The following is an 18,619-nucleotide window of genomic DNA, read 5'->3' as shown; positions in this document are numbered from 1 at the left end:
TTGTAATATTGTGTATAACTTTGCTAAGCTTTAGCCTCTCTCATAAATTGAGAATGTAATATTACCTGCCTAATTGTGTGATTGTGAAGATTAAATGACATTACGCACTTAAATGAATTTAGCACAGTGCCTTACACATAATAAACATTCAATTTAACTTTACAAAGAGATAATATAGGGCACTGTTAAATGCATTGACTCTTGAATGAAATTCTGGGTTCAGATTTCATCTCTACCACTTCCTATGTCAAATCATTTTATTTTTATTTTTATTGATTTAAGAGAGGAAGGCAGAGGGAGGGAGGGAGAGAGAGAAAGAAACATCAATGATGAGAGAGTCATTGATCGGCTGCCTCCTGCACTCCCCCTACTGGGGATCCAGCCTGCAACCTACGCATGTGCCTTTGACCAGAATTGAACCTGGGACCCTTCAGTCCACAGGCTGACGTTCTATCCAATGAACCAAACCAGCTAGGGCTCAAATAATTTTTTTTCTTCCACTTTTATTTTTTGTATAATTGGGATTATAATACAGCATTGGTGTGAGGATTATATTAATAAATGTTGAGCAGAGTTTCTTAATCTCAGCATTTATTTTTGGGGGGCAGGTTAATTCTTTGTTGTGGGGCTTTCTTAGTGCATTGTAGTATATTTATTAGATGTCAGCATGCCCTCTCCAGTTGCTATGACCACAAATGTCTCCATACAATTCCATGTGTAGTTTAGATTATCTTAATGGTCAAGGGATTTAGGTTTTTATGATCATTTGTGTGATGAAGAGGGGATGAAGGGAAATAGTTAAATAAAAACTTCAAAATATTACATAGGAGTTTTAATCTCTTAGCCATCTTTTAAAAAAATATGTTTTTATTGATTTCAGAGAGGGAGAGAGAGAGAAACATCAGTGATGAGAGAATCATTGATCAGCTGCCTCCTGCATGCCCCCTACTGGGGATCAAGCCCACAACCCAGGCATGTGCCCTTGACCAGAATCAAACCTGGGAACTTTCAGTCTGCAGGCCGATACTATATCTACTGAGCCAAACCAGCTAGGGCCAGTCTATCTTTATTAGACAACTAGAGGCCCAGTGCATGAAATTCGTGCACTCGGTGGGGGGGGGTGTCCCCTCAGCCTGGCCTGTGCCCTCTCGCAGTCCAGGAGCCCTGGGGGGATGTCCGACTGATGGCTTAGGCCCACTAAGCCGTCAGTTGGACATCCTTAGCATTGCCACGGAAGCGTGAGAGGCTCCCACCACTGCCGCTGTGCTAGCTAGCCATGAGCCTGGCTTCTGGCTGAGCAGCGCTTCCCCTGTGGGAGCACACTGACCACCAGGGGCCAGCTCCTGTGTTGAGTGTCTGCCTCCTGGTGGTCAGTGCACATCATAGTGACTGATCATTCCACCATTTGGTCATTAGCCTTTTATTATATAGGATTTTGCATAGTAGATTGTACAGATTGGCCAAATGTTCTCTGGAGGGATGAATCACCTCTGATTAAAAACTGATGTAAAGCATGTAGGACAGTTCCTGGCATGAAGTTAGAGCACATTAAGTTTTACATTTGGTCATCATTAGTAGTAGTGGTACTTTTATTTTTCTTCTCCTTCTGCTATTAGTACTACTGCTACTACTACTACCACCACTACTACTAGTATTACTACTACTTCCTATTAGAAATTTGTTCATTGTAAGCATGCTTAATTAATTGATGGCTTAATTTAAACTGTGATGTAGGGGCTGGAAGGCACCAAGTAGTTGTTTCATTCCTAGGGTCTTTGCATTTAAGTCTTTGCCTGCTGGGTTGCTGTTTCTCTTATGCATGGATCATTTCTTCATTTCAAGTTTTGGCTCATATGTTTCCCTGTTAGTAGGTCCTTCATTTACCATCATATACAAAATGCCCTCCTTAACCTTAACACCCCTTCCCAAATCACTATTACCCTGCTTTGTTTTTCTTCCTAGATTTTATAATCTCTTGATATATATTTGTCGTCCCCTTCATGCCACCCAAATAAACGCAAGACTATAGTCTACACAGACAGCTTCCTAATATAACCTGTTAGGGCCTTTTGATTGCTTTAGCGATTTAATTTTTAGGTTTATATGTACTATTTTTTTTTAAAAGAAGATAAGATATCTAGTTTTACTTGAACATGTTTCTGAAAAGTTGAGCTACTCTTAATTTACTCTTAAGTTAAAGGGGATCTTTGTAGAAGTGCATTTTTGTCGTTGGTACTTTCTAAATCTTATCTTTTTACATTCTGTTCATACACGAAACACTTGGAAAACAATGTATGCTGATTTCATGAGTGTAAATGAAAGTATAATTCTTAGAGAGTTCAGATGAAACAAGCATTTTAAAGTGGGAACTATCTCCGGATTTAGGTTAAATTTTATTCAGCATCTTAGTACTAATACATATTTGAATCTTCCTGAATGGTCCGTTGGGATCAAACTTGGCTGTATGTATTTAGCAGATGCTACTCTTTTTGCCCGAGTATCTTCTGGATTTTTAGGAGCCATCACTCACATAACCTGCTTAGCTTTTCTTGTCTCAACGATTTTCACCTTTCTCTGTGATACTGTCTGCAGTACTTCACTATAACACTTTCATATTGTGATATTTACATGTATTAGTTTTTATGTCTGTCCTCTGTTTTGGAATGTGCATTCCTTGAGTTAGAGACGGGTTTGTTTCACTGGCACCTATGATGCTTAATAAGTACACTATGAATAAATGAGTAATTTTGAATTAAGCAGATTATCCAATTTCCTGGTTTAGATGGATACATTATTATCTGTAACCATGAGTTCTGACTGTGAACTCGGAAATAATTTCTGATTTTAGCATATATGTACTGGTCTAATTGGATATGTACATATTATTAGCCACCTAAAATACATCCTAGATAGACTTGTTATGTTTTAATTATTAAATTTATAATACCAAATATGAGGAAGCATTTAAGTAAAATTTCAATGTAAGAAATAGGAATTTGTTTAAATCAAGTTGTCTAAGTAATAGTCTGTTTAATTAATTAACTCAAGTTTTCTTAATTAGATCTGATTATCTTTGTCTATTTACATTACTAGGTATCTCAGGGCATTATATTTTAGATTATGTTTATTTTTTTAAAAAGGACTAATTTTGGAATAATTTTAGAGTTATAGAAAAGTTGCAAACATAGTATAGAATTTCTATATACCCTTTATCCAGTTTCCTTTATTGTCTTATTTGACATGCTAGTGCCTTTATCAGAACTAGAGATTAACATTTGTACATTACTATTAACTGAATTCCAGACCTTATGATTTTACCAGTTTTCCAACTACTGTCCTTTTTCTATTTCATTTTAAATGTGCATTAATATTTCTATATTGGCTAACATTAGTTTTTAATTTAGCATGTGGGTTTTTATTTTTGATACTGAGCACTTGATATCTGAAACTGATTTTTTAAAAGAAATTATTTCATTCCTCCATTAAATCTTACTTTCTTTTATTATTATTATTATTATTATTTTTATATTGATTTCAGAGAGGAAGGGAGAGGGATAGAGAGATAGAAACATCAATGATGAGAGAGAATCATTGATCGGCTGCCTCTTGCACGCCCGCTACTGGGGATCGAGCCCACAACCCGGGCATGTGCCCTTGGCCGGAATCAAACCTGAGACCCTTCAGTCTGCAGGCTGACACTCTAACCACTGAGCCAAACCAGCTAGGGCTAAATCTTACTTTCAAGATAGTCTTGTGGGATGTCTGTATATTATTTTTGCATTCTACTTTTGGAATTGCTCCAGAGCCATTTATGAAAAATCAGTCTTACTAATTTATAACAATTTCACAAAATACTAGTTTTGTTGTTTCCTGTAGAAATTGTCATCTTTGGACTCATAGGTTTGAGTTGCTTTGCTCTGTTTTGTCTTGGGAACATTCCCAGTCTTACTGGCCTAGTAAAGGTGTTTCACACAATGGTAACTGTCTAACATTTGAATAGAGGCATTGTTATAAAAGAAATGTAACTTTCTGTTATATCATTCTTTCTCAGTGTTTGAAGCTCCCCTCCCCCCCATATGCTTATTTAAATCCAGGAGAGCACACTTTATAAGTCATACTAGTTTTGGCAAAAAAAAAAAAGAAAGAGAAAAACTGGAAAGTTTTGTTTCACCCATCTTATTTACAATGTGCTTTACTGCTTTTCTTAATTGATCTCCTATTTTAAAATGTGTTTTTATTGATTTTAGAGAGAGGGAAGGGAGATGGAGAGAGGGCTAGAGACATCAATGATGAGAGAGAATCATTGATGGGCTATCTCCTGCACGCCCCCTGCTGGGGATCAAGCCGCCAACCCAGGCATGTGTGTCCAGATAGGAATCGAACCATGACCTCTTGGTTCATGGGTCAGTACTCAACCATTGAGCCATACCAGCTGGACTCTTAATTGATCTTTAAAGAATAAATATTGTCTACTGTTGAGATTTAAAAATATGCCATAGGCTCTGAAGGTACTTCTAGTTTTGGGATTGTTCACTAATAGCAGTAGTATTATTGAGGAAAAAATAATTTCTCACATAGATCAATATTTTGAATGAGGTGGTATTTCTTATAGCTGTTTGATTTCAAGCTGTGTGATCTTAATTTCTGAATGTTCTGAATGTCCCACCATTTGAAAGCACACACAGACAGTATTGGGGTAACAGAAAGGCTGACCTCAGGTGAAGTTTGTAGAGTTTACCAGACACATGATACTATGGCAAGATGGCAATGAGTGCATTTTTAGGAATTGAGCATACCATTTTTAGAAGGAGTGTTAATCATTTTTTTCCTAGAGCTGGAATAGTCTTTTTTTCTTTCTTTTTGATTCTTCTGAGAAAAAGAGGATTACTAATTGGATGCAACTCCAAAGAGGAGGCAGTTTTGGCCTGTTGTAAACTTTGAATTCCAGCACATACAGCTATATAAATTCATTGGTCATTCTGGCTACATAATTTGTAAAGATTTAGTAAACCTTTTGTAAATTATTTTTAATTACCAGAAATTTATTATACTAAAATTTCTTTGGAACCTGAAAACAGTGGGAGTGTTGGTGATGTATGATAATTGAGCCTTTCTTAGGCACTGGGATTAGATAGTTTTAGGGAATTAAAACTTTTCCTGACTTTTTCACCAGCATTGTAAGCTATAATTTCCTCTTAATCTTATAATTAGAGAATGCATGTAAAATAATTATTGAGTCATCAATTAGTTAACATTTTATTTCAGTGCCTTATTTTAGTATAAATACATTGTAGAAGAGATATTGACATCTATTTAGAAAAGGATTAATTTTTGTGAGAGAAAACTTTCTTTCCTTTTTAAAAAAACTTAAAATTCAGTTACAATAAGTGCATCCATTTACAATGAACAGGTTGATGAATTTTGGTGGATATATACACTGAGTGGCCAGATTATTATGATCGCTGAATGCATAATAATCTGGCCACTCAGTGTATATCCTTCCTATATAATAAAAGGCTAATATGCAAATTTTCCCCTTGACCAGGAGTTCGACCAGCAGGCAGGCTGGCCAACTGCCCATGTCCCCTCCCCCTGGCCAGGCTGGCCGGACCCCACCCATGCACAAATTCATGCACTGGCCTCTTAAAAAAAAAAATGTACACACACACACACACACACACACACACACACACACTCTGAGTTGCCAGATTATTATGCGTTCAGAGATCATAATAATCTGGCCACTCAGTGTATATCCTTCCTATATAATAAAAGGCTAATATGCAAATTTTCCCCTCGACCAGGAGTTCGACCAGCAGGCAGGCCGGCCAACTGCCCATGTCCCCTCCCCCTGGCCAGGCTGGCCGGACCCCAACCATGCACAAATTCATGCGCTGGCCTCTTAAAAAAAAAAAATGTACACACACACACACACACACACACACACACACACACACTGAGTTGCCAGATTATTATGCGTTCAGAGATCATAATAATCTGGCCACTCAGTGTATACACTCATGAAATTACTACCACAACCAAGATTTAGGATAGTTATTATAAATTTCAAAGTATCTTCCTGTTCCTTTGCAGTCCATCCCTCTCTTATTCAAGGCCCAAGGCAACCACTGATTTGTTAGAAAATTAGGGAAAATAGTTTTTAAAGGAGAGCCTTTATCCCAGGCCTGTGTTGCTCAGTTGGTTGGGTGTCATCCTGTGCACTAAAAAGTTGCTGGTTCAATTCCCTGTCAGGGGAGATGCCTGGGTTGAGGGGCTCCATTCCCGGTAGGGGTTGTGTAGGAGGCAGCTGATCAATGTTATGCTGTCACAACAATGCTTCTTCTCCCTTCTGCTCTCTCTAAAAATCAATAGACTATTCTTAAAACAAAAAACAAGATCCTTTAATGAATCAAATCTAGTCAGTTTTAGCTCGGTAGCTCAGTGTGTAAGGATTATGGCCTTGGGCTGTGGAATTTGTAAAGCTATTTGAATCTTGGTTCTGTTTTGTGACTTGGGAAGACATTTAAATTATTTAAATGCATTTTTGTTCTTAAAACAGTCTATTATTCTGATTGGAAATAAATTAAATATAGGTAAACTGTTTAGCAGCAATTTACCTAGTAAATTGTAGAATATCTTTGAACTTACTCTCTCATTTTTTTTTTTTTTAATCCTCACCGGAGGATATTTTCCCATTAATTTTTATTTTATTTTATAATTTTTATTTTCCCATTGATTTTTAGAGAGAATGGAAGGAAAAGAGGGGGAGGGAGGGAGAGACAGACAGACAGACAGACAGAGACACATCGATTGGTTGCCTCCCGCCGAGGACCTAACCTAGGTACGTACGTGCCCTTGCCCTTGACCAGAATCGAACCCGGGACCCTTCAGTCTGCGGGCCAACACTATCCACTGAGCCACACCAGCCAAGGTCCCCCTCATTTTTATAGGGAAAATAATTCAAGGACAGTTTGAGGAAGTTTTGGTAGATTTGGGGCTAATTTAAAAAACCTTGGAATTTTGCTTAATTAGTGGAATTTTCTAGCTAACTGAACATTACTAGATTTTTGTTGACTCCCCTGCCCCCTAAAGTACATCACTTCCGTTTTCTCTGAAACCAATATTGAAAATAATTCAGCTTTTTATAATTGAGGCTCCTCTAGAGTATAAATGACTTTTACTGAGTGATACCTAGTATGGCACACTTCAGATAGGAGACTAGCTCGATATGTGTATGGGCTTCACATAACTCACTCAAGTAAATTTAAGTCTCTGATATGTTGTCTTGTCATTTATCTCATTGTATCCTAAAAGGGTTCCCCCCTCAGTTTGTGTATGTGCACATCTGTTCCTGAATGTGTGTAGTTTTTTGAGTTTTGATTTATTGGATTTAGTTTTAATAGTGTCTTTCTACCCTCTCCACTATCCCACCAAAAATCTTTTTCTCTATATATTATTGTTCTTTAAATGCTTTGTAAACAAAACAAGGCTATTTTACAGTTTTAATATGTATGGGACAATAAATTATTTGACTTTAGCTCTTTTGAATGGACTTAGTATAAAACCAATGTCTGATTCTTAATTTATGGAAAGATTATGGTTGAAAACATACGATTTTTATGGTTTAAGCCTTGTAGTTCTTTCAAATGTGTGAAATTAATGGAGTATATACATAGTGTTTTTTTTCCTTTTCTAAGAGTGAGTAAACATTTAATAGGGTTTCTGGTACAATGATATTCTACATGCATGATGAAGAAACATTCAGTAACGATTTGTTCTACATCTCCAAATGTATATTGGAAACTTTGAGGATTTTTTTTTTTAACAATTCAATAGTAAGTGTGTTCTTAGACTCAGAACTATTAAAATAATTTGGTTTTAGGTGATTTATCAATTGGTAGCTTTATTTCTTATGGTATTTTTTTTGTCTTTCTATAGGGTTGAAAGACACACAGAAGTCTTCATGGATATAGTTGATACATTTAATCATTTAATTCCTACTGAACACTTAGATGATGCCCTATTTCTAGGATCCAACCTGGAGAATGAAGTCTGTGAGGATTTTAGTACAAGTCAAAATGTCTTAGAGGACTCGCTGAAGAACATGCTCAGCGATAAGGATCCTATGCTAGGATCTGCAAGTAACCAGTTCTGTTTGCCTGTTTTGGATAGCAATGATCCCAATTTCCAGATGCCTTGTTCAACAGGTAATTCTTAACCTTTTTTTTTTTTTTTTTTTAGTCTGCAATTTAAAATAAAAAGAATTTTTAGTAGCATTTTTTTTCCTTTTTCTTTTTTTGATGAGGGCAGTGAATTTAGGGTTCTTTCCTTTGAATTTAGATATTCTAGGCATCAGAATTAGAATTTAAACTAAATTTCCTTCGAAGGAGTGTGGAGTTATTTTCGAGGATATTATGGATATAGATAGGGCAACCATATAATTTATCATCCTAAGTGGGACACTGAGAATTACAGGGTATGCTGCTAATAATTACATAATCACAACAGGTGTAATTAGGACTTTGCCTAGCAAATTGGGACATCACCCTAGGCTTGCTGGAGTCAAGGGGAACAGCTGAATTGACCTTTCTTGTTGCCCTTTCCAGCCTTTCAAGTTAAATATTGTGTGCTCCTATCAGATCTTTTGGTATTTTTACAAGTACCTCAGAACCAGAGAAAGAACTCTAGACCTGTGCTATCTAACATAGTAACTACTAGCCACATTTAACTGTTAATCACTTGAAATGAATCTGGTCCTAATTGAGATGTGCTGTTAAATGCATATCATATTTTAAAAACAATATGAAAAAAAAGAATGTAAAATATTTCATCAAAAAAATTTTCAATGTTGATTACATGTTGAGGTGATATTTTGAATATTTTTTTGTTAAATAAGATTTTAAAATTTATTTCACTTTATTTATATTTTTTAAAAATATTTTTATTGATTTCAGAGAGGGAAGGGAGAGGGAGAGAGAGAGAGACATCAATGACGAGAGAAAACCATTGATTGGCTGCCTCCTGCATGCCCCCCACTGGGATCGAGCCCGCAACCCGGGCATCTGCCCCTGACTGGAATCGAACCCGGGACTCTTCAGTCTGCAGGCTGATGCTCTATCCACTGAGCCAAACTAGGTAGGGCTCATTTCATTTTTTAAAAATATATATTTTTAATAATAACTTCTGAAATATGTATTTTTTGATTTCAGAGAGAAAGGGGGAAGGATGAGATAGAAACATCAATGATGAGAGAGAATCATTGATTGGCTGCTTCCTGCACATCCCCCACTGGGGATCAAGCCCACAACTGGGCATGTGGGACAAACCATGACCTGGTTCATAGGTCAGTGCTCAACTACTGAGCCATGCCAGCGGGCTCACCTTATTTTAATATTTTATTTTTGTTTTTAAAGTGGTTACTTGAAAATTTAAAATTAAACATGTGGCTTACATTACAGTTCTGTTGGCCAGCACTGCTCTAGGATTTCGTATGTAGTTGAAGTCAATGAAAGATTGAGGAAAATAACTTTCTGTAGGGCTAAACTAATTCTTAATTAGAAATTATTTTGGAGATATATTAATATGTGGAAAAATATGTAGATTTTCTTATATAATGCAAAGAAAATATTACAACAAACTTTGGTGCAATTAACCTATCCTGTAAGCTAGAATTAGATAGGTAAAATCAGTTTTAGATGGAGAAGTTAGGCTTTCCCTTCACTGTTCCCTAGAGTAGTTCAGAGGTTTAGGTTGTGTTGGTCTATTTTTCAGTGACTCTAGACTTCCTCTGCATTACAGTTTTTCAATATATTTTTTTCATTTTCTTTTAACTTTTTCTACTTAATATAATAATACTTAAAGTTTTGGATTAGGTGGCCTGCTATTCATTCATAAATTTATCAGATAACTCTGCCTAAAGACCTCGACATTTTGGCTAATTAGGAATCTTTTCATTCTGACTGCTGTATCTTTTGAATTGATTGTTAATGATGTATCTCTGAATTACATACATTGTTTGTGTTACTGCATAGGCTTACATTGTTTTTGTGTATTCTAAATGTTTTAAAGCTGTAAAAATTTTGTTTTATGTATATGCATTGTTCAAGTTTTTTACTTTGGTTCCTGTGTCAGTACAGTATATTGAATTATCTTTATTGTCAAGCACTTTTGACAATGTTTGATTGTATGTACAAAATTTCACAGTTTAGTCCAAATTCAGTAAAAACATTTATTGAATACTTAAGTGCTTGTTACTGGGAATGCAGTTACCCACAAGGATGTTATATTAGGCCTGGAATTGGCAAGTATAACATCCTCTTAGACTACTTTACTTAAGAATTCCAGCCTTTTAGTAATATTGGTATTCCTACTTGCAATCCCTTTCCCCCCCCCCCCCCCTTTTTCAGTTTTGGTGAACATTTCTTTTGCTAATAGAATACTTTGAGCATCTTTATTCACATATTTAAACTTTTTTTGAGGTATGATTATTTGTGATTTTATTATTTTGTAAACTTTAACTTCTTATTTAAGAATTTTAAGTAAAATTATTTAAATATTTTTTAAATTTGTTTGCTACAATTATTTATTTTGGTTCTGAAGCAGAACTGTTTGTATAATATATGTATAGTACATGTTTTTAAGATATACAAGGGAATATGTGGGGGAAACTTCAGATAAAGCTTTTCTGTCTAGAATTATTTAGATTTCATTGTGCCATCAGGCAGGGGATTTATCTTGATTGCTTCAAAATTTGTGCTCATTGGGATATTTGGTTCAGTAAAAGGCTTACATATTTTCTAATGATAGTAAAGTGGTGGAATACATGAAAAAGTCTTTCTTTTAAATTCTGTTTTGAAATAAATTTAGATTTAAGAGCATTGCAAAGAAGAAATTTCATTGTAAATTATTTACTGAAAACCCAGTGTGGGTAACTTGTACAATTTTCAGATAGTCAGAAACTACTTCAAATTTTGCTGTATGACATAGTTCTTACACAGATGTTTGTACCTGGATCTATACGTTTTTACTAATTGTCTTAACTGAAGCTTATCAGGGAAATGACCCTATCAGTATTCCTCAGGCCAAGCATAGATTATGGTTATTTGGTAACATTGGTTTTGGTAGTGCTAAACTATTATATCTTGTTCTCTACTATGCTGAACCAGGTTGGTTTGCTGTAATTGTTAAAGATCAGTATTTTGGTTGACATAGTTGAGTGGCTTGCATTATATTTAAGCTGTCTCCAAAAAATCATAGAAGGAGCTTTAAAGTTTAAAAAATAAGAAAGAAAAAGGGAAGATTATGTCTAGTGTTCTGTCATATGCACAAAAGTTAGGATACTAATTGTTAAAGAAACTCTCTAAAGCAGCAGCCATTCGGTGGTCTGAAAGGTTGGCAACCGCTGGCTTAAGGAAACCTTTGGAGCAGCGGTCGCCAACCCGTGATCCGTGAGATCTGAAAGGTTGGTGACCGCTGCATTGTTTCTTTAACTACAGTGTTTGTATATGGTTTTTATTGAATTTATTGGAGTGACACTGGTTAACCAAATTATACAGGTTTCAGGTGCACAATTCCACAACACATCATCGGTACGCTGTATTGTGTGCTCATCACCCCAAGTCAGGTCTCCTTCCATCACCATTTATCCCTCCTATGCCTGCTATCACTGCACGGTTACATACGGGTTTTTTTAGATTTGCCCAGTAATACATTTTTTAAAAACTCCAAGTGAGGAAAATCATTACGTGTGGGAAAAATATTTGATCTTGATGATCAAATCAATTATTGGTGTTTTTAAAAAAATCCTGGTATCCTTAAAATGGAAATTAGATTTTCCCAAGTATTATGTTCAAGATACCAAATATATTGTTTATATATACCACTTGAGGAACGTATTCAAAGTCATTATAATGGTATTTGAAAACCTGGCATTATATAGTGTCATGAAGAAATGTTTATCTCATTTTATAAACAAATGTGTTTCCTTTATTACATAAATAGCTATGATTCATAAATGTGAAACAAGTCTTGCATTTATGATCCATTTCTTTATATGATATATTGAAAATAAATGTCCAGTAGCTATAATTTGATTTGTTACATTAAGACCAGGAAGACACACACACTATAGATATAAGGATATTCAGAGCAGCCTTTCATTTAAAAGCACTTCAGTGAAAACCAAGATGTCCTTTCCAAGCTACATCATGGCTTGCAAAGTTATTCACTAAATTAAAAAAGCCCTTTTGTAGCATGGATTTTAGAGATTAAATACATCAAAACGTCATGGAATTCTTACAGTATCTTGCATATTTGTTAAATGTTGACTCATTGTGTATTTAAATGTAAAGGAAACTTTGTGCAGGCATGCATATATAATGGTTGTTTTCCTATCGTGAATGACATTGGTAATGTATGACATCAGGCAGTTACTTAATAAGGATTTTAGCATGTGCCGCTTCCTTCCGAGCAAAGTACTGTAATGTTACAAGTTTCTCAGTAGTAGTGTGATTTGGTCCCTTTATTAGCATACAGATTATTTATTTATTTATTTATTTATTTATTTTTACATTTTAAAATCATTTTTTATTTTTCAATTACAGTTGACACACATATTACATTAGTTTCAGGTGTACACCCCAGTGATTAGATATTATATAACTTACTAAGTGATCATCCCAATAAATCTCATTCCCATCTGTCACCATAAATAGTTATTAGAATATTATTGGCTATCCCTATGCTGTACTTTACATCCCCATGACTATTCTGTAACAACCAATTTGTACTTCTTAATCCCTTCACCTTTTTTTTCTTTTTTTTTAAAAAATAAATCTTTATTGTTCAGATTATTACAGGTGTTCCTCTTTTTTTCCCCCTCATAGCTCCCCTCCACCTGATTCCCCACCCTACCCTATGCCCTTACCCCCCTCCACTGTCTTCATCCACAGGTGTAAGATTTTTGTCCAATCTCTTCCCCCCGCCACTGTCTTCATCCACAGGTGTAAGATTTTTGTCCAGTCTCTTCCCACACCCCACACACCCCCTTCCCCCCGAGAATTGTCAGTCCACTCCCTTTCTATGTCCCTGATTCTATTATATTCACTAGTCCATTCTGTTCTTCAGGTTTTTTATTCACTTGATTTTTAGATTCACTTGTTGGTAGGTATGTATTTGATGTCATTTTGTTGTTCACAATTTTTATCTTTACCTTTTTCTTCTTCTTCCTCTTCTTAAAGAATACCCTTCATCATTTCATGTAATCCTGGTTTGGTGGTGATAAACTCCTTTAGCTTTTTCTTGTCTGTGAAGTTCTTTATCTGATCTTCAACTCTGAATGATAGCTTTGCTGGGTAGAGTAATCTTGGTTGTAGGTTCTTGCTTTTCATCACTTTGAAAATTTCTTGCCACTCCCTTCTGGCCTGCATAGTTTCTGCCGAGAAATCAGCTGACAGTTGTATGGGTACTCCCTTGTAGGTAACTAACCGTTTTTCTATTGCTGCTTTCAAGATTCTCTCTTTGTCTTTTGCCCTTGGCATTTTAATTATGATGTGTCTTGGTGTGGTCCTCTTTGGATTCCTCTTTTATGGGGTTCTGTGCGCTTCTTGAACTTGTAAGTCAATTTCTTTCACCAGGTAGGGAAAGTTTTCAGTCATTATTTCTTCTAATAGGTTTTCAATATTTTGCTCTCTCTCTTCCTCTGGCACCCCAAAAATTCTGATGTTGGTACGCTTAAAGTTGTCCCAGAGGCTCCTTACACTATCTTCATATTTTGGGATTCTTTTTTCTTTTTGTTTTTCTGGTTTTGGTGTTTTTTGTTTCCTCATATTTCAGATCTTTGGTTTGATTCTTGGGGTATGTTGATCTGCAGTTGAGTTTCTGTATATTCTTTCTTTTAGACAGTGTATGCTTAATTTCTGACTGGTCCTTTTCCATTTTTTTTTTTGATATTCTCATTAAGATCCTTAAAGGTCTCAGTAAGTTTCTCAGAGGTTTTTAGAAGATTCTTGAGTAACCTTATAAATGTGGTTCTGAACTCTATGTCGTACAGTAGTTTGCTTTCCTCCATTTCTTTCATTCATGATATGTTTCTTTGTTTCCGCATTTGGCTGCTTCCCTGTGTTGATGGAGTGGCTTTGTGTGGTAGGTGACCTATAGGGGCCAGTAGCTCAGCCTCCCCAATCACCTGAGGTGGACACTCTTGGTGCACCCCTTTGTGGGCTGAGTGCAAAGTCTTGGTGTAGTTAAGCCTTGATTGCTGTTGGTACACTGGGAGGAATTGACCTCCAGGCCAATTGGCTGTGAGGACCCACTGTGTCTATAATGGAAGAACTGCTGCGCTGGAGACACACTTATGGTGCAGGACTTGTTTCAGTGAGGCTTTGGTGCTCACTGAGTCTGCCTCTTGAATGTGTCGTGTCACTTATGGATGTGAGGAGTTGAAATCTGGTGTCTCACACTGACCACTAGGTACACTGGCTTCTGGATCTCCAATGGGGTGCAGGTCAGCTACTGTCTGAGGCCACCCAGCAGGTGCTACAGCGAGAACTACAGTTTTATCCTCTTTGCTTGGGGTTTGGAGGTTTTGGAGCTGTCTGATCCGGGCTGCAAGTTTGCTAGGTTAAGCTGCGATAAGGCAGGCCATTCATATGCTAAAGCTGCTGCTTGGGGCTTGGGTGGGTTTGTAGGTTGTACGGGGCGGGGTCTCAGGGCATCACTAGGCTAGGGCATGGCAAACAGCAATGGCTGCCCATGAGCTGGCTCTGTGTTTCTGACTGCGTCCCCACGTCCCGTGCCCCAGCACAGTAAACAATTATTCCTGCGCGCAGCTCTGCAAGCAAGCCACTCTCACTTTCCGACCCGATGGCAGACAGTCCAGCTTCTCCCCGTAGGAGTTTGGGTCCCCCTCGTCTCCTCAGAAACTGGATTTCAGAGTAATCGGGGGCTTGTCTCCCTTCGGGTTGAAAAAAGCAACGCCTGCCGCCAGCTCGGATCGCGCGCCTCTGTACCTCAGCTTTTCAGCGCTTGTGCACGTCTCAATGCTCTTTTCTCTTTCCTCCGAGTTGTAGAACTTCCACTCAGCCAGTTTTCCTGTGGTTCTGGGTGATAGACATTTTGTCTTTCAGTTGTAGTTTTGAAATTGTTGTGCGAGGCAGCAGTTTAGGTGTTTACATACGCCGCCATCTTGGATCCTCTCCCGTCCAGATTTTGTTTTAAAAAATATTTTTATTGATTTTATAGAGGAAGGAAGAGGGAGAGATAGATAGAAACATCACTGATGAGAAAGAATCATCGATTGGCTACCTCCTGCAGGCTTCCTACTGGGGATCCAGCCAGCAATCTGGGCATGTGCCCTGACTAGGAATTGAACCGTGACCTCCTGGTTCATAGGTTTGACACTGAACCATTGAGCCACACTGGCTGGGCTGGCACACAAATTTTTAATCTTTAATCATAGATCTGTAGTTTGGGCTTTATCATCAGAGGCAGGTTTCATCTGTAATATTGGAAAAATTATATTGTACTTGTTCTGGAGAAATGATTAGTGTCCTTAGATTTGTTTAAAAGGCGTTTACAAGTTTTTATGGCTTCTTACTTCTCTTGGACAGTATTTCCAGACAGTATATTGAACTAACCACAATGGGCCTCTGGTCCAAAAAATTCATGTTTTCAGAATTATTATTCTTATTTGTACTTTATTTGTGGGTGGTAGCAAACTTTTTGTATAAATTAATTACACATATGGATCTAACTGCACATTATTTTGAGTGGTAGTATCTGTCACTTAAAATTTTTTTTAACTTCCGGGCTTCAGTGAACCTCTTGTGCCATTGTTCTTATTTTTGAGAATTGCATTTGAACAAGAAAATACAAATTTAATATATGTAAAGTAGTCATGCAAATGAGATGAAAATATACTAGTATTGGTTAAGACAGTGTATACTCTTAATTGAATGTTAGAGAAGAGTAACTGATTAGCCTTTTAAGAACATGCATAACCTCTAAGAATAAAAATTTATTTCTGTAAGGTTGATGATTAATATTAAATTATCATTTTGAGTTATACTTAAAGGGATTTTGGTGAAAGTGGAGTATATTTAGAAGAGAGCAAACAGAGAAGAGAGGCAAACACCTTGCAGAATTAGAGATATAACCTAGTGGAAATGAGAAAATGCTGGAAAGTGGAAGGGGTAGGACTTACTAGCAGCCAGAGATGTTGAAAGTTTATCACATTGGCAAGAGGATTTTACCGTTTTTATGGATAACAGGAAAGAGCTAGATTCAATATGTAGCAGTTAGGGTGAGACAGAGTTTGACTGACTAAAAGAAACTTGGGATTCACCCGAATAGAATAATAGGTTCCCTGTGGGAATATGGGATTTACTCTTTTGCTGCATATGACCCTCTGGCCTGGGATGTTTCATTGGGAATTAGGTATCAGATCCACATACCTCATTTTATTGTGATTCACAGGTGGTGTGTTGCTTTTTTTGTTATGCTTTTTTTTTTTTTAAACAAATTTAAGACAAGATCCTCCACCAGCAAAAAAATGACAGCTTGTTTATTGAAAAACACAAGGATAGGAAAAATGTTGGGCCAGGTAGTAGAACCAGAAGTTAAGATAGTAAAATACATGCTGCAGGTGGGTGACAGTTTTGGCTTTCAGATTTCTAGCAGTCATTGTGTGAGAGGACAACATTCCACAGTGAAACATTAGTGTCCTTGAAGTAAAAACAAAATCAGTGCCCAGGAAAAGGAAAACTGTTTCTGACTCTAAAACCAGAAAGAAATTTCATGTACAGTTTTATCATGATGTGTGATATAATAAAGAAAAATCCTTAACATGCTATTAATGAACACGGCACATTTTTTCTATAATAACTCTCAATATGCATCATACTACCCACATATTACAGGACTAGTATAATGGTTTGGCCCAATCACAGGTTAGATTCTAAGTTACTTTTTTTTGGTTGTTGTTAATCCTCACCAGTTGATTTTTTTTCATTGATTTTTTAAGAGAGTGGAAGGGAGAGGGAGAGGCAGAGAGAGAAACATCAATGTGAGAGAGACACATCGATTGGTTGTCTTCTGCATGCACTCTGGCCAGGGCCAGGGATTGAGCCTGCAACTGAGGTACATGTCCTTGACTGGAATCAAACCCGGGACCCTTCATTCCACAGGCCAACACTCTATCCATTGAGCCAAATCGGCTAGGGCAGTGGTCGGCAAACTCTTTAGTCAACAGAGCCAAATATCAACGTACAACGATTGAAACTTCTTTTGAGAGCCAAATTTTTTAAACTTAAATTTCTTCTAACGCTACTTCTTCAAAATAGACTTACCCAGGCCGTGGTATTTTGTGGAAGAGCCACACTCAAGGGGCCAAAGAGCCGCATGTGGCTCGCGAGCCGTGGTTTGCCGACCACTGGCTTAGAGTATTGTCCCAATATACCAAGGTTGCAGACTTGATTCCCAGTCAGGGAACATACAAGAATCAGCCAGTGAATGCACAAATAAGTGGAAAAACAAACCAATGTTTCTCTCTCTCCCTCACTAAAAAGTAAAATAAAATTTAAAAACAAGATTGTTATCTGGTTATTGGACTACCATCACCTGATAATGATGTATTCTAATTACCTGTGTTTTGACTAGAAAGGCAAAGGTTCCCCCCCCCCCAAAAAAAACTAATTTATAATCTGATCATTTTATAGCTGTCATTGGTCAGGAAACACTTATTATTTATAAATGTAAAATTCATACAATATTGCTCAACATTTTGTAGACAATATATGTTAGGTATTAAAGATACTTAAATCTTATTAAAGTATAGTTAAGAAATAGCTATGAGTCATTTCTGAAGATATGTAAGTTGGAAATTTCTCATTAGGAAGGTTAGGAATGATCATATTTTCAAATGAGCTTTCACATGCTTTTTAAAACCTATAATCTTGTTGTTTTAGAATAATAATAGAATGAGCCTGACCACTGAGTCCTGGTTTTGTACAGAAGTATGAAAGAGAATTGTTTTTTTTAAATTTAATAAACCTTTATTGTTCAGATTATTACAATTGTTTCTTCTTTTTCCCCCCATAGCTCCCCTCCACCCGGTTCCCACCCCACCCTCTGCGCTTACCCCCCCCCCACTGTCCTCATCCATAGGTGTACAATTTTTGTTCAGTCTCTTCCTGCACCCCCCATACCCTTTCCCCCTGAGAATTATCAGTCCACTCCCTTTCTATGCCCCTGATTCTATTATATTCACCAGTTTATTTTGTTCCTCAGATTTTTAATTCACTTGCTTTTTAGGTTCACTTGTTGATAGATATGTATTTGTTGTTCATAATTTTTATCTTTACTTTTTTCTTCTTCCTCTTCTTCAAGAATACCTTTCAGCATTTCATATAATACTGGTTTGGTGGTGATAAACTCCTTTAGCTTTTTCTTATCTGTGAAGCTCTTTATCTGACCTTCAATTCTGAATGATAACTTTGCTGGGTAGAGTAATCTTGGTTGTAGGTTCTTGCTTTTCATCACTTTGAAAATTTCTTGCCACTCCCGTCTGGCCTGCATAGTTTCTGTGGAGAAATCAGCTGACAATCGTATGGGTGCTCCCTTG

At 36.8% G+C, this 18,619-nt stretch overlaps 1 protein-coding gene across 7 annotated transcripts in view; it reads left to right on the top strand.

Annotated features, from left to right (window-relative positions):
* PHF3 (PHD finger protein 3) overlaps positions 1–18,619 on the top strand; it is a 90,651-nt gene that overhangs the window by 6,592 nt on the left and 65,440 nt on the right. For 3 of the 7 annotated variants that reach the window (XM_080665677.1, XM_080665679.1, XM_080665678.1), the window contains exon 2: positions 7,939–8,207. The exons of 3 other annotated variants lie outside the window; for them this stretch is intronic. In XM_080665677.1, coding sequence (XP_080521803.1) covers positions 7,964–8,207 — 244 coding nt within the window. In that variant the 5' untranslated portion in view covers positions 7,939–7,963. Of the gene's footprint in view, positions 1–7,938; positions 8,208–18,619 lie in introns of those variants that run through there. One more of the 7 variants, XM_080665684.1, reaches the window with a different exon arrangement.

This window comes from Plecotus auritus, assembly GCF_963455305.1.
Source record: "Plecotus auritus genome assembly, chromosome: 4".
Lineage (NCBI taxonomy): Eukaryota > Metazoa > Chordata > Mammalia > Chiroptera > Vespertilionidae > Plecotus > Plecotus auritus.
This window is presented reverse-complemented; position numbering and strand designations above follow the sequence as displayed.